At 39.9% G+C, this 15792-nt stretch overlaps 2 protein-coding genes across 2 annotated transcripts in view; both read right to left on the minus strand.

Moving 5' to 3' along the window:
• On the minus strand, positions 1-13620 carry apbb1 (amyloid beta (A4) precursor protein-binding, family B, member 1 (Fe65)). Its single transcript, XM_055045293.1, is given in 15 exon segments — positions 1-2781; positions 3657-3833; positions 4700-4815; positions 4919-4999; positions 5079-5163; positions 5249-5363; positions 6350-6477; positions 6847-6993; positions 7531-7597; positions 7685-7764; positions 9137-9196; positions 9282-9487; positions 10100-10743; positions 12468-12716; positions 13529-13620. Coding segments are annotated over 15 exon segments (2403 nt in total). The 3' UTR covers positions 1-2625.
• Positions 13213-15792, minus strand: part of LOC129369828 (integrin-linked protein kinase) — a 15558-nt gene continuing 12978 nt past the window's right edge. The window contains exons 11-13 of the mRNA XM_055045476.1: positions 15369-15468; positions 14728-14858; positions 13213-14637 (exon numbers count right to left, since the gene is read on the minus strand). Of these exons, the coding sequence (XP_054901451.1) occupies positions 14488-14637; positions 14728-14858; positions 15369-15468 (381 nt within the window). The 3' untranslated portion in view covers positions 13213-14487. The remainder of the gene's footprint in view (positions 14638-14727; positions 14859-15368; positions 15469-15792) is intronic.

The following is a 15792-nucleotide window of genomic DNA, read 5'->3' on the forward strand; positions in this document are numbered from 1 at the left end:
TTGATGATATGTCCACATTTATTGTGCAGTGACTTTTATATACATCCACTTCTCTTTTTCTTTTTTTTTTTACACCTAATTTACATGACCAGTAATAAATTAATCCATTTTCTTTTAATCATCAGACTGGACACAGCAATTTTCAGAGGAGAAAACCACAATAACTCCATGTGACACGTGAGTGGCAAGGCAGTTACATGAGTGAACGTAGAGTCGACTTCTGTAGTGTTTTATCTCAAGTCGTAACGAAGTTGGAAAGACTTTTGGGAGCCATGACAGACACAGCGTTGCTTTCACAACCAGATATGAGGAAAAGACCCATCACTAGAATTGCCACAGCGAACCTCTCAGAAATTGTTTGTATCTGTTAGATATGCTTAAATGTTTAGTGTTTGTGTGTTTTAACAGAATGGCAATTCCTTTTGGCACTGTGTTTTCCGATTTACCTGACAAAACTTTGTTCAGTTAGAGGAATTTCAGTGCTTACAGCTGATGAGCACCAAGGGCCTAAAGTGCCACAATTTAACAAATATCTCAGTATGTATAGAAATGTGTCAGGTTACTACTAAAAACACAACTAAATATGTTAAATAAATTAGATTTATTTTAAAAAATGTAAAATTTCAGTATTTATTTAATATATCCTGTGCTTCAGCTTGTTATGAAAGAGTTTAAAAAGCATACATATTCATATTAGCACTAATTTACAAAAAAAAAAGGTCCTTAAGGTATCAGAAAAATGTTTTTCAGGAAGTCAACAGCCAGAACAACAAAAATGTTCTTCGCTACCAGACGGGTCAACACCTGAAATCAGTACAGTAGTTAGTTACTGTTCTTCAGTGTCTGAGCCAAATGAAAGATAGAAGGTGTCTGCGTAGTTTCACTTCCAGTAGGATCCTGAAATGACTTCTGAGCCAAACATGAAAGAAAGGCATAAAGGACTGTCCTAGTAATAACTGTAAGTGCCACATTGTTAAATCTCCAAGCTACTGCATATCTCTTCACTCTGGGGAAGGCGGCAGCTTCATGCATCTGTCTTATGTTTGTTTTTTGTTTTGCCATCCCTGCTCTCATCTGGGGTGACCAGATGACAACAGGTCGTCCATTGATGCCCCCGTTTGGTCTTCCAAATAAGCTTCAGATTATTTTGTTTCATTAACTAATTTTGGCTGACAGATGGGATCAATTTGTGATGCTCTCGGATCATAAAAAATAAAGATTTAATCCTTTTAAATACCCCCACTGTTATGTCCTATAAAGTACTAAAACAATGAAAATATTGAGACTAATTTTACTTATTTGACATTCATAGAAACTGTGGCATTTTGGACCCTTAATAATTAGGTGGGCAGTTTTTTTAACTGTCAAAATTTGAGGTTTAAACCTAAAAACACAAAAATGCCATTCGTTCTTCTTTCTTATCTGGGTGAATCAGACTTACAGCCGATTCATGTAACGCTCAGAAACGCCTTACACACGGCGTCTTCAACATTAGAGATGAGCTTTACTATTGTGCTACATACAGTACTGACCACTTACGACAGACACGAAGGTAAAATACAACTCAGCTAGTTGTGTGAGTCTTTATAAAAACTGAATCTAACGAGTTAATGTAGAAATCGTGTTTGGTGTTTACACTTTAGTGTGTGAAAAAAAAAGAAAAGAATAAAACAATAACCAGAGAGACCGGGGGCCACACACACAAAGAAACAAAAGATAAATCAAAAATTCTCATTTACACAAGAGGTTTAACTCCCTAAGCTAGCTTAAAGATAAACTGACACTAACTAGTGTGACATGCCTATGGTACACAAAAATCACATCAGCTCTAACTTCCTCATTTCCCCCCAATACAGAAACACACACACAAAAAAATATATATATTTATAGGTTACACTGATGGCTCTTGAGCACTACCCTGCTGCAGACAGCAGTCATCTACGCTATCAAAACATGCAGCTTGTGGTGAGAGTATACAGTACGATTCAGTCGCTTTTTGTTGGTGGTAAACAGTTGTGAAGAAAACCCAGTTTGTAACTTTATTACTATTATCGTCAGGAGAGAATGATTTTCATCATGGCTCTGTTTGTTCCATTTAAGCCTCTCGTGCTAGATCGATGAAGACCCGCTTGTTACAAAAAATAAGAGTTAAAAGAAATCATCACGTCATTCGGAAACATCTGGTTATTGCACGCTGGCGCTGAAATTGCAAATGGTCATGCAGAATGACAAGAGAACGCACTACGATCCAGTCACTGGAGGAGGTCACTGGAAGACTAAATTACATTGCCCGGGAGACCTACGACTACGGGAGGAGCGGGGGGTTATGATGCCCTAAGACGGCACGGAAAATTCTGTGTTTGACGACCTGTGGAGCGCTTCAGTGGGAATTCTTGTGTCGGCAGGTAAAAATATTACATCCGTGTCAAACATTCAACAATTCTGTTAAAAAAACACAAAGATGTTTGATGTGAGGGGTTTGTGCGAAGATCTACCTCACACACTACAGACTGCACACGAGAGACGGCGGTAAGGTGGAGCAAGGGGGACAGGTAGGGGTGAGGAGGGGCGCTGCTGTGATTGGACGTTGGCATTTGGCGAACAGTAGAGGGTCCTCTCGCCGGCTTACGGGGACTGAGAACCTGACCTGTAGCTCTTAAAGGTGCCAAGCAGACTCTGAACACCTTTCTTAACCCGGCGGGCCACAGAGTCAGCGGGAGGAGTGGGAAGGCAGGAGGCCAGGCTGGGGGGGCGGGCATCCAAACACTTCTGGTAGCGAAGCTGAAAAGCAAAAAACAAGTGGTGTTAAACAGGGATGTTTTCATACCTGATAGAACAGTAAACTGGGTTTGATTAGGGAGCAAAGTTGCAACATTTCAGCTGGTGTAGTTTGCTTTCACACTGCAATGTGTCAAACAAACCAAACACTGTGAGAAATCTGTTCCCCCAATCGTCTGGGGTGGCGCTGCACCAACAACTACTGAAGGAAACGACACAAATACCTCTGAAGAAGATGCCGAGCGCAACTTCCTTTTTCACCAAATATAAACTAAAATGAAGTGGTGTCAGATTTTAGCGGTTGTTGGATTTCTTTGGCTAAAGACCATGAGGCATTTCTAGTTAGCACTAGGCTATCTTGTTTGTTTTGGCTCCATTTATCCAAAATGCCTTGCGCTGTAGTCTTCTTCCTGCTTTTAGAGAAGCTTACGGTCCGCTTCGCTTTCACAAATGCTTTCAAACTGCACCAGAGTTCACTTGACCCAAACAGAGACCTAGATTTTTAGGTGCATCAGAGTTCAATTCCGCATTCACACCTTTCCAAGCGAACCAGACCACAATTGTAGTTTGATTAAAGAGGGCTATAAAACTAATTTTAGCAATTAACATTCAATGCATCAGCCTTGCTGAAATATGGAGGTGTGCACTCTTCTCAAATCTTGCACAGTGAGTTCCAGCTATTCTTTTATTCTTTCAAGGCCCAAAAATCCAAAAGGAAGTAGAACTTGTCCTATCCTACAGGCTCTCTTTCTTGCGTGACCAGTTTATTGACTAAAACTAGACCTAAACTCTGCATGTGCCATTCAATCCGATCTGATTTTTATGAACCGTTCCGTCTGTAATACGTTTGCCATGGCATTCCTTCTTCTGAGACTCACCATGCAAGCAGCCTGAACGGCCTCGCTCAGACTGGCAGCGTTGGGCTCACACCAGAACATGTGGCAGGTGAACTCCTGCGGGCCTTCAGCCATGATGAAAGCAAAGGTGTGGACGTCCTTCCCCACGCCCATGAACGACAGGAAGCGCACCCTGCACTCCGACAGGACCTCGTCATCCTGGAGGGGAGCGGCAGGATGAAATTATTTAGTCATACCACCAGGAATTAATACAAGATGTCTACTGAACACAATTAGGCCTGTTGAGATGAGACATTCTGCTGGATGATAAGTCGTCACAGTTTTTATTGAGATAAATGATTTTATTGTCTTAAAGTAATATATTGATGATTGGATAATAATGCTAATTTGTCCTCTCAAGACTAATGAACAAAGAAGACAACATTGGAAGATATTTTAAATATCCAAAATAAAATATGACAACCAAAATCAATAAATAAAATTGAAATAAAAACCATTTATAAAAACCAACAAAAACCATAAATAAAATGGATTCTTATATTTCTGTAAACAAAACTGCCCGTCAGAACATATTAATCATCAGACAGGAAGTTGTGGAGCTCATTTTTATTTATAATGCGCTTCACTGATTTATTGTGACAGGCTTAAATACAAATTCAGACTTTCATTGGGAATGCAATGAAATGAGAGCCTTAAATTAAACTCTACACTTTTAGATTTCACAGCCAGGTTAAAAATAACACAACATAAAACCCTGTCAATTTTGAAACATACAGCAGACAAACATTACAATCAATAAATAAAATCTGCTGTGGTATTAAGCAATTAATCAGAAGACAAATTAAGTCGAATTACTTATTGTTTTTATTCTGGACTTTTACGTATCTTTCAGTTCCAGCATTAAGAGCATTTCTTACGAAATTGAAAGTTTAACTTGCATTATTATGTCAATATCGATACATTACTTGAAAATGATTTCAAGATGACAATATTATTTATCTCAACAATTTCTGGGACAATTTATTATCCAGTAAAGTGTGTTACTGTGACAGGCCTGGTTGTACCTGTTTTGAAAGTATAGTGAGGGTGGCTGGTGCCACGTTGACAGAAACAGGAGTCCAGTCATTTTTATCCCTGCCAGCCATCGCAAACTCCAAGGCTTCATTCAGTATCTCCATTCCTGTCAGAAACGCACCAAGAAATATTGACTCAAATTCAACATTTATTAATAAAATTATTAAATTCTATTAATAAATGCGGATGAAGTCGCTGACTTTGCTCACCGACTGGTCTGGCCACTGGTATACAACCAAGGTAATAAACATGGAAGCGCTGGAAGAGCTCGTTTTTTGGAGCAGGAAACTCTGTTGAGGCAGAAAATATTTGTGTTACTCGATTGTCTGGGTTAATAAAACAGAAAATGTTGAAACGTTTCCATTTTACCTTCAACAGGGATGCCAAACGGTTTGCTTGGGTCAGAGTTGAGTCTGCTCACGCCTGGCTTGTTTGCCTTTCTCTCCATCATGATCTAAAGAGAAATAGTAATACTGTATATTATTTTCAGGGGGAAAATAATCTGAATGTGCTCAAATGAAATCGCAGGAAAAGCCGACCTTTGAGCACATCTCGTGCAGGCTGGTGGCGATGTTCTTGGCGGGCGAGTCGCAACGGAAAACGTGACACTTAAGCACCTGGGTGAGGTTGTCCCGAGCAACATAGGCAAAATCCCTGCAGGGAAAAATAAAAAGCTTATTTTTACCCCCTGTTTCTAGTTTTACTTGTATTAACGTAAAACATGTAGAATCACACATAATAAATTTTCCAAAGAGTAATTGTTAAAATATACCTTTCCCTGTTAAGAATGAATAGAGCAGCATGAAAGAAAAAAAAATAAAACAAGACAACTGTTAGAATCCAGATGGCAGAAAGGATTAATGGGATATTTCAGCTGTACTTATACAAAACATCCAGCAGAGGGCAGCAGAAGACACATACACAGAGTTCTTTGTTTTTAATGAATAGCAAAGTGGAGACAAACCAACATAACAAAATCTACCAGTCAGAAAAATATGAACTTCAACTGAGTATATTAAATTTTATATTACTTAATATAAATATCCAATATTAATATTTCAGATTAGCCAATTGTTGGTGTTTTTTTTTTTTTTACAGATGCCAGTTTTGTTTTTTTGATGAAATTTGTGAAAAATAATTGTTCATAATTGAACAGCATATCTTATTATATAATTTAGAATTAATACATTTAAACTATTTAGTTTAGCTAACATGAAATAGATACTACATTGATAGCTATTAAATATAGGTTTAGCTACATGTACTGTACATGTACCACAGTTTCCCTGGTGAATAATCAGCCTGGTGGGTCACCAGGCTTTAGTTGCACCCCCACCAGTCTAAGAACTGTTCATTTATTTGTTTTTGTTGTTGTTGTTTTTAAGACTTTATAGTTGGTGTTAATTTCTTCCAATAACACAAAATTATTCCCTGGAAACATTTTCAAATTTTCCATCAACTTTCAATTTTTTTTTTTACTCAAAATCACGCTTGAGTTAAACGTGATTTTGACGCCAGTCTACCACCGCCGTTAGCAGGTGTTCTGGGGAAAACCCTGAATCCATTCAATACGACATCAGAAACTAAAATATGAGATGTCAGAGCGGTAAACTACACGCTGCCTTATTGCCAGGTCTGACCTTCCGTTGTCTCTGCCGACGCCCCACACACGGATGCTTCCGATTGGCTGAGAGTGAAGTAGAGTCTGGCCCAGAGGGTCGATCAGGTTCATGGTGTCGTTCTCCAGGACCATCAGCATGTCCTTACCCTGCAGGAGGTGCACATGCTCAGCATGAGGAATGACACGCAACATTTGAATTTTTTTCGTTAGAGAACGAAAAATAATTCAACTTGTAATGTTGATGATTATGGTCCTCAGAAAATTAAACCAAAATCTAAGTCCTAGAAAATCAGCAACTTGTGTATTAAAAAAAATAATGCACTCTGAAAGTTGAGTGGACGGAAAAAGTGCAGAAGCAATAGGAATAACGTCAGACTTCATAGGATTCTTAAGTAAAGTCCATTCAAGAATTTGTGGGAGCTTCACAAGACCAGGCTGGACTCAGCGCATGAATCATCAACATTTTCAAGCGTGCGGTGTGTGTTGCTGTGGCCACAGAGGAGTGATGACTCTCACCTCCCCCCAGATCCCAGCGGTGTCGTGCAGGTTGTGTTTGTGATAGGAGAGCTGCCGGATGCAGTTGTTGACGGCCACGCTGCTCTTTCCGGGCGCCAGGTCCTCCTCAGACATCTCCACCCAGCCCAGAGAACGCACGGCGAAACACTGACGGCGACAGAAACAACATGATCAACTCAGGCAGCTGAGCATTCTTAAATTCAGTTTCTGATTAAAGACTGTGGAACAGCTCACCTCTACGTGTTTATGCAGCTTTAAATGTCGGCTAAGAACACGTCTCTTTTCTCCAGTCTGTGACTGATTCTGTATCAAAGGCTAAATAATCATTGGAAATCTTAACTGTGTTTTATTTACTTTTGTTACTGTTTTACTCTTTTTTTCTTAACATTTCATGATTATGCATTTTAACAATGCATCAAGTGATGTTTTAAAATGTACAATAAAACCCCCCCAAAACTAGATATTGACATTTCTTTTCTTGCTCATAATCACGATTTTGCTTTTTTAGGCCCCAGATTAAAAAGATCTAGCTGGGAGGAAAAGTGAAAAAAATAAAATAAATAAAACTAATAATAATCCCCTTCAGGCCAGGCTAACTTCTGTTCCTGTTTTATGCATCTACAAAGAACCAAAGCATTTGCCACATTAATCCTAAGGGTTTTTCCAAACGGATTCCTTATTCACCTTGGTCTCCAGGTCTGTGCACTGTGGAGCGATCTTTTCCTCGTCTTCTGACTGGGAGCAGTTGTAACTGCAAAAACAAAAGAATCAAGAATAAATTTAAAAGAAAGTTAAGAATGGCAGCATTTAGAAGTCAATATAAAATCCTCCTGCTTACTTTAAATTGATAGATGCATAGCGTAGAGTTGCTCCTTCAAACTCTTTCAGACTCTGGTCAGATGCAGCTTCTCCCTCCTCCTGAAGACAAACATGGCAGATGATATTAGTACGTTTTGCCAAAAAGCGTAAATGACGACGACAATTTGATGCAACGCTGCAGCTCGCAGAGGAGAATTAGGGCCACGGAAAAAAGAAGAAAATAATGACCGTTTCTCAGAATTCGGACTTTAATCTTCTGAGATCAAGTCAGCATTCTGCGACGGCACACACTATAGGCAGAAGAAAAGGAGGACATTTCTGACAAAAATTTTGCTAGAATTGTCCAAAATGTTTAACGTCACGTTTAAGCTAGAAAGAAATGGGGTGTTTTGGGGGGTAGTGAGGGGAACAATTTCAAAATTTTAGTTATCTGGCAAATTTTCAACTTTTCAAAGTGAGAAATTTTCTAATATTTCCTCAAAAATTTCTGAGATATTTTGGCAGAAATGTCTTTTTTTTTTTCAACAATGAGTTAAAGGCAGAATTGTTTTGTTTTCCCCAGTGAGTCTAATCCTCTTCTGTATAATTTCATAGGAAGACCATAAGAGGTGACCCAGTTAAATGGCATTGTTTCCAAGCCTTTCACTAGCTCCAGTATCTGCCTGGACAATGCCAAATCACTGTTGAATTAAATGCAGTTTATAGGCAGTGAGGTGGAACATGAAATAACATGAAGTATCTATCAATCCCTCCAGGAAGTTCAAATCGCAAATTCACTCATTTGCAAATTTTGTGCAAACATGTAACTTTCACCAACCATCTCAACCTTTTCCCCAAATCTGACCAATCGCATGAACGTTTTCCATATTCTGGTCAAAATTCGGCCGAATTTTGACCAATCCTGAGGCTCGTTCTTGCTTAAGTTCCTGTTTCATGACATCTCCTGAGAACCAGCTAGCTTTAGCAAACAGTGTGAGTGGGGTCAAGCTGCTGCATTCAGATAATGCTAGCTAAATAATGAATCCACGGCAGTTTAACATATTGAGCTTGTTGACAAGAATACTAATATTGTTGTTACATACTGTAAGTCCCCGACTATGCCAGAAATAAGCTCAATCCTCTTTTATTTCTGGACAGAAATACTTACTTTTCACATATTTAAAAGGAATCTTTATTCCAGCAACAGAACAAGCAAAGAATCAGGGAGGAATCCAGATTTTGACAAAAATAAAGTAAAAAAAAAAAATTTAAATAAAAAATAGTAACTTTGATTACAACTCCTTAAAAAAAGCTGCCATAAAGTGAGTCATTTTAGTCATCAGCAATCCCAAAAAACATTGCAACATCCTAGAGGGACTGAACTCCACATCTCCTTTCACAGCAATGAAAAGGTGAAAAAATGTAAACACATAAGATGCTGTTTCTCCAGGAAATAAAGCAGTTAAGAGTAGTGAGTGTGACATTATCTAACCTTCCACAGTTCCCCGTCATCACCACCATCATCTGTGCTGGAAAGCTGAGCCCAGGTTTCCTACAGAACAGAGTTTTTTTCTATAAAATATCTGATTGCATTTCTGAGCCACCCGTCGCTAAGCCAGGGGTTTGGCTGCCCTCACCTCTGGCTCCTCGCAGGGCGTGGTCTCCAGAGACATGGTGGAGGACATCATGGAGTCGCCGACCTTCCCCAGAGGTGACGGAGGCTCCCACTGGGTGGTGCCTGTGGGAATATGCCAGTAATACGTGCCTGACGTGTCGCGCACTCTCATCCACCCGGAAGGCAGGTCCGTGTCCGTCTCAAACGCGCTGGAGTCCCAGAAAGATTCTACAATTCAAAGAAAAATGCAAATAGAAATATGTCCAAAAAAAATAAAAAAGGGGGTGGAGTGGGTGAAGAAGGCTTAGAACCAACAGGAACCATTAAAATCTTTCAACAAATTTTTGAATAAATGTGATGAGAAAAATAAAAAACCTCTGGATGAACCAGTAAGGAAGAAGATTCCAATGAGCAGTTTATGATATAGATCTCAGTTTATAAAGATTTCTTCACATTAAGTGCTAAATGCAAATATTTTTGACACCAATTAAACTATGGGATGACGACTTCAAGCACTGACTACACATGCATCTTCTCTATAGAAGCTGCAGTAAATGCACCACAAAAGGCCGCTGCTATCAACTGTCTTGTGATTTTGTGACGATACCGTCGCCTGTTTGAAATTGATCCAATGTTACTTCTGTGAACGGTGCACTGATGTGTGACGGCTACGTTCTGCTTCTGTGCATGTGGCTCACTTTGGAAACCCAAACCGTTCATAGGCAAATCTGATTGCAGTTGAGTTTAGTTAGTAGCATACAAAGAAAACAAATCATATTTCAGCAAATGAAAAAAAAAGACCTGCTGTGTGAACATGGCATCATCAATGCTTTGAATTACCTCTGTTCCCATTTGGAGAACTGTCAGAGTTGTCCTGAGACAGCGAAGGCCAGCTGGGGTCTTCGTCACTCGGGGTCCCGTTCATGTTGGAGAAGAGGAGGCAGGGGTTTCTCCCTACGCCGCCGCCACCACCGCCATCCCTGTGAGACTCAACGTTACTCCGCTCTGAGGGTTTCTCTCCTCCACCACCATCTGAAGCCTCCTCCTGCCCCTCGCGGTCGTTGTCTTTCTCCTTGTCGTCTTCCTCCCGCTCCTTCTCCTTCTCCTCTTCAGACTCCAGCGCGTGGATGAGCAGCGGCTCGTTGAGGATGTTGTTGGACTCTTCCTGGCTGAGGCCGGGCGTCATGGCTGCTTTGGGGGACTTGGTCTGCTCCTCGTTTCCCTGCTGCTCTTCCTGAGTGGTGTTCTGCAGGGGGAAGTCGTCCTTGTTGCCATTCTGGTTGATGTTGCAGTTGTGGTCCTGGTCCTGCTGGTTCTCTGTGACTTTGCGCAGCTGGTTCTGGCCCTCTTTGACCCGCTTGGCGTTGTTGCAGTGGCTGCCTTCGTTCAGCTTGTTCTTCAGCTCTCCGTCCTGTTTTTGTTTGTTTACGACGTACGAGCCGTCGTCGTCGTGACCGCCCATGGTGGATTCCCTTCCAAATGGTCTGCAGGGAAACAATTCAGAGATTTCATTTACTGACAGACATCAGGCTTTGTTCTGCAGGGAATTGATGGTGGCGCACTGCAATGGCAAAATAAAAGCAGCCACACCTTCAGTTGTTTTTATATATATATATATATGCTAAAACAATGTAAAGCATATGAAATATATACGCAGCTCTGGAAAAATGAAGAGCCCACAGCACTGAACCTCATGGAAACCCCCGGGTTATTCCTCCAAATATTGATTTCTGAACTCTTCCTGGGTTCAAACATTAGTATTGATGTTTTTAAATGAATATGAACTTGCTTTCTTTGCATTATTTGAGGTCTGAAAGCCTTGCACTGAACAGCATTTTTTTTCTTATCCACTAAATTTGTTTGTGTGTGCACACAGTTCACAGAGCTATGGGCATAGACTGTGACATCCAGATAATAGATCTAATATCAAATCTACAGTGAGCTTGTTTATGAAGCTATTTTCTTGTTCAGAGATGAACGTTAAGGCTGCATTGATGCTGGTCAGAGATGCAACGACTACAGACACACAGAAGGTTTGTGCTCCAGGATCTGTGTACCATCACAGTTTCTCACACAGCTAATTCCACTCACATCAGGGAGAAAGGACAGAGCAAAACCAAAACAGATACAAGCAGAGCCTTTTTTGGTTTAGGTCATCTGATCGGTATCTCACAATGGAAAAATAAGTAAACTGAGGGCCAAATGTCAAGACATCAAAAGGATGGTCTGTTATCTGTCATGATTTTTGCGCTATTGTCTTGGTGTGTAAAATATTTCTTATACTATGTTTAAAATATTGCATGGTTATTGTTGTACCTCCACTTTCTCTTATTGCTCATCTCATGCCTGGAATGGAAGAAAGCTTCACTTCACTTACAAAACAATGTCCTGGAAAGCCGCAAATGTCAACATTTAAACAAGTGTAGTTAATATTACTGTTTACTTTTGCTCACTTTTAAGAAATATGAAGTTTAAAGTTTGTTATATTCAATTTATGTGTCCAAAAATGCCATAGTCTTTTTTTAACTGCATGCTGGTTTTTCTGACATTTATAAAAATCTCCTGATTAACTTCTGAATAAATGACAAAGGCTTTGCAAACAAACTAATTCACTTGAACATTACTAACACATTATTAAAGTGTACTCGGAAAACAGGCCTTGCGGACTTTTGTGCAGGACGGATGAAGGAATCCTGATAAAGGATTTTCTACCCTTTATATAACCGTGTTGTGATTATTAAATACCTACCCTGTCACAGACGCTGTTAAAATAGTTAAACTGGGAGCGTCTCACTTTGTGCTTTGAAGTCTGTGTCTTGTTGATATCTTAGGGGTTGGCGTTGACTGTGGTTACTTTCACTGCTGGCGTAGCTAGTCAAATCACAAACGTACTTCAGCAGTTTCACCTTCCATTTGCCAACACGACCCCTTAAAATAATACGACCGAAATGGTCAATGATAATCCACGAACATCATTTTACATTCAATATGTATGCCCTGAATGCTATATTTAGAATATATTCATGCTATCCCGATGCAAGCAACTCAGCTGGAAGTAACGGGCATCATCCGCCATCATCGCACTTTTCTTTGCTAGGCTAATGCTAGCTTCCCATTTAGCTAGCTGGCTAACGTTTGCAGAAATACGCTATTAAATGGCTACGGCTGGACTCACTTATCAAACCCGGCTTTAAGAATGTCAACTTACCGACTCCACCAAACCCTCCTGCTATCGCAATGTGGAAAACCAGGCGAGTTAACTACATATTTCCATTGGTCGTGATGGCTTGCTCGGATTCTGGGTGTTTTCACCCTGTGGGCTCTGCTAGTGATGGAGGGCGAACCTGCGTCACGGATAATCGTCACGGCCCGAGCCTACTGCCTCCCCTCCGCTCCCAGGAAGGAGGAGGGGACGACGGCTAAAGCTCGCTGCTTTTGGACATGGCATCCGCTCAATCTGTTCTCAGTGAGATAAAGCTGCCATGCATAGTTTTCCGGGAAAACATGAACATTGGACACATGTAGCACAGAAGGGAGAAATATACATTTCGTCGCAATGGGTGAAGGTTATCAAATAAATTGTAAAAACTCTATTTTTTTTTGTTTTTTTTTTCTTGTTCTTCGAATTTTTCCATGCCTCTGTAAAAAATCTGTTTCCATCCACCCATCCGAGTGTCTTGTTTTGGACTCAGCTCTTTTCAACTTTCACTGCTGTCCAAACATCAGTAATCAAAAGTCACATTTAAGTTTTTATTTTTAAATTCCCAGTTATAAAATGGGCAAAAAGGCTGAGAAAATGTAAGCAGTGAAAGTGATTATGAAAAAATGTGTTGGAATCCTATAGCTATCAAAGTGTAGTCTACTGCAGTGAAAACAAAAAAATTAAATGAACCTCTACTTGGCTGTGTAGTTTATTAGTTTATGTCATGTTAGGTAAACATTAATTCTAATTTTGGAGCGACTGAAAATGTCCACTGTGACATAATCATACATTTCTAGCACACGATCTGCATGATGTTTTTGTGCTGTCAGGGTAACCTCAATCATAGATGACACATTATATTTATTGATACAGCTCCTTTTTAATATTCTTATATATAAATACATACATTTGTCTTTCTCGTTCTTGATTTTATGATTCAGCGCAGGAAGCGAGCAGGTAGAGGCAACAAGCCATGACTTTAGGAAAAACTAGTTCCAGAGAAACAAACAAACACCAAGACTCAGTAATTTGACTTTGAAAGACATCAACTCTGCCCTTTAACGTGCCTGCGGTAGCAGTTCTTTCTAAAGTCAGTCAGAAAAATGCTGGCGTTTTTGACTCCAACAAACGGCGTCACAAACACGGCAAACTGTGGCATTTTAGGAGAGTGAAAATATTTCTGATTCAAAAAAAAAAAAAAAACTTGCAATAAGCTGTTGTCATATTGGCTGACTGCTTTTTGATTAATCAGATAAAATTGAGGGGTAGGTACTGAGATTACATGAATATAATAACATTTAAACCCAACACAAACAATCAAGTTAAAAGCTGATCCCGGGATTCATTATCAAACGTCTTTTCCCAGTGTTGGCAAAGAGGTTCGTCTGCTGAGCTGTAAACCGTTTGTCGTCAAGAAGCAATGGCCGACAGAGGTGATTTGTGTTCATGAACGCACCACGCAGCCTTCACTGAAACACAACCTTTCAGGTTCAGTCAGCTTAAATGACTCAATACTAACCTCTGACATTTGGCATGCTTGTTCTTTGCATATAGTTTCTTGACACTGCAAAAACAACCGACATTCAACTTCTCTCCCCACAAGATATGTTTTGGGTTAATCCGTTATTTCTTTAATCAGAAGCATTTACAGTGGTGATAAAAGAAAGCCTTTCTGACGGATCACCATGCTGAGCTCCACAGGTTATTTAGTGACGAGGAAAAGATTGAACTCGATCCGCATAATTACAGTTTAGAAGATGCAAAGACATACGAGGCAAACACAGTAACATAATTATTACACTGGACAAAAAAAAAAAATACAAAAGAAGGGACTTCTGCTCCAGTCATCTCAGAAAGCCGAGGCTACAGTGGAGAGGAGTGTAGCAGTAAGAGTTTAAGGCAATACTGGTAAGCACCAAAACACCGTTTCTAGACTCAGAGTCTCATCCGGTTTTAAGGTTATCCAGGGACTGAAACTGTTTGACGAAGGAGAGCGGTAAGCAGATTTTTTTTTCTTTTTTCTTTTTCACTTGTCCTGCATTTTTTCCAAAATTGGCACAATCATGTCAAATTTGGGCCTTTTAGCCGGGTCTTCGTTCATGCAGATCTTCATGAGTTTACATATGTGTGGAGAGATGCCAGGAGGGATGGTGGGCCTCAAACCTTCCAAGGCGATCTGAGATTTAACAAAACATAAAAGGTGTGTGTTTATGTCGCATTAATCAATAATAAAAAAGAAAATTGCTGAGTTCTGATTGCTGCAGACCTTCATGCCGATCTCCATGTTGGACAAATCAGCGAATGGAACTTCTCTGGTCACCAGCTCCCACAGCAGGATGGCAAAGCTCCACATGTCGGCAGAACGACGGTTAATTTCTTCAGGCTTCTTCTGCAGGGCTGACAACCACAAATACAACAAAAACAAACAAACATACAAAAACAGTAAAAGTTAACTCATAATATTTTATTTGCTAATAATGGATATTAAGGTGAATCTATTAGAATGTACATAAAAGTCAAGAAGGTGTGTGAGATTTTTGTAAATCAAAATATCTGTCATGTTTTCTTAATTTATAGTTGTGCTTAGTTAGTGTTGCATTTTTCAATGTGTAGCTATTTTTAAAGATTTGTACTTCAAGGCCACCGTAGTTGTATATGATGCATTTTCACAGGCTGCAGTCAAGAGTTTTCATGTCTGCTGTAAACATGCCCTGCTTGTTGTCACTATTCTCTAATAGCTTTATGTTTGCAAGTTGCTCATATTTCTCTGTATCTGAACGGGGAAATCAGCTCCAGATGTCATTAGGCTCTGAGTCAGAGTGTAGTTTCCTGCATCCATCGTTTCCCCCTGATCTGGTGTGGCTTCGGCTGTCGGTTTGGATCGGTCTCGTTAGAAGTGATGCTTACCCTCAGGGGCGACCCATGCAGGCGAGTACATCCTGCCGGGACACTGGAAGGAGAACTTGACATCGGCCATGCTGATCCTCGCTGTCAAGTCTTCGTCTATCTGCAAGAAAAAGAAAGAAAATGAACTGAATAGCTCTGTGATCGGACGCTGCAACATACAAGAGGCTAAGCCTTTGATAGGAAAACATTATTATTACCATTAGGGCTGATGCTTATGATTATTTTAGTTACAGATTATTCTCTGGAAAATTCTGCCGATTAATCCGATAGGGAGAAAAAGAATAAAATCGACACATTCTGCAGATTTATGCAAATTAACAAATGATTACATTTTAAAAATGATATTAAATAAATATTTGATTGAGCCAGATAATTTATAGAAAAGGATGCAGCAATACGGTGCATGGGTACTCTGTTGACTCTT

This window comes from Poeciliopsis prolifica, unplaced genomic scaffold, assembly GCF_027474105.1.
Source record: "Poeciliopsis prolifica strain line A6 unplaced genomic scaffold, Auburn_PproV2 SCAFFOLD022, whole genome shotgun sequence".
In the NCBI taxonomy this organism is placed as follows: domain Eukaryota; kingdom Metazoa; phylum Chordata; class Actinopteri; order Cyprinodontiformes; family Poeciliidae; genus Poeciliopsis; species Poeciliopsis prolifica.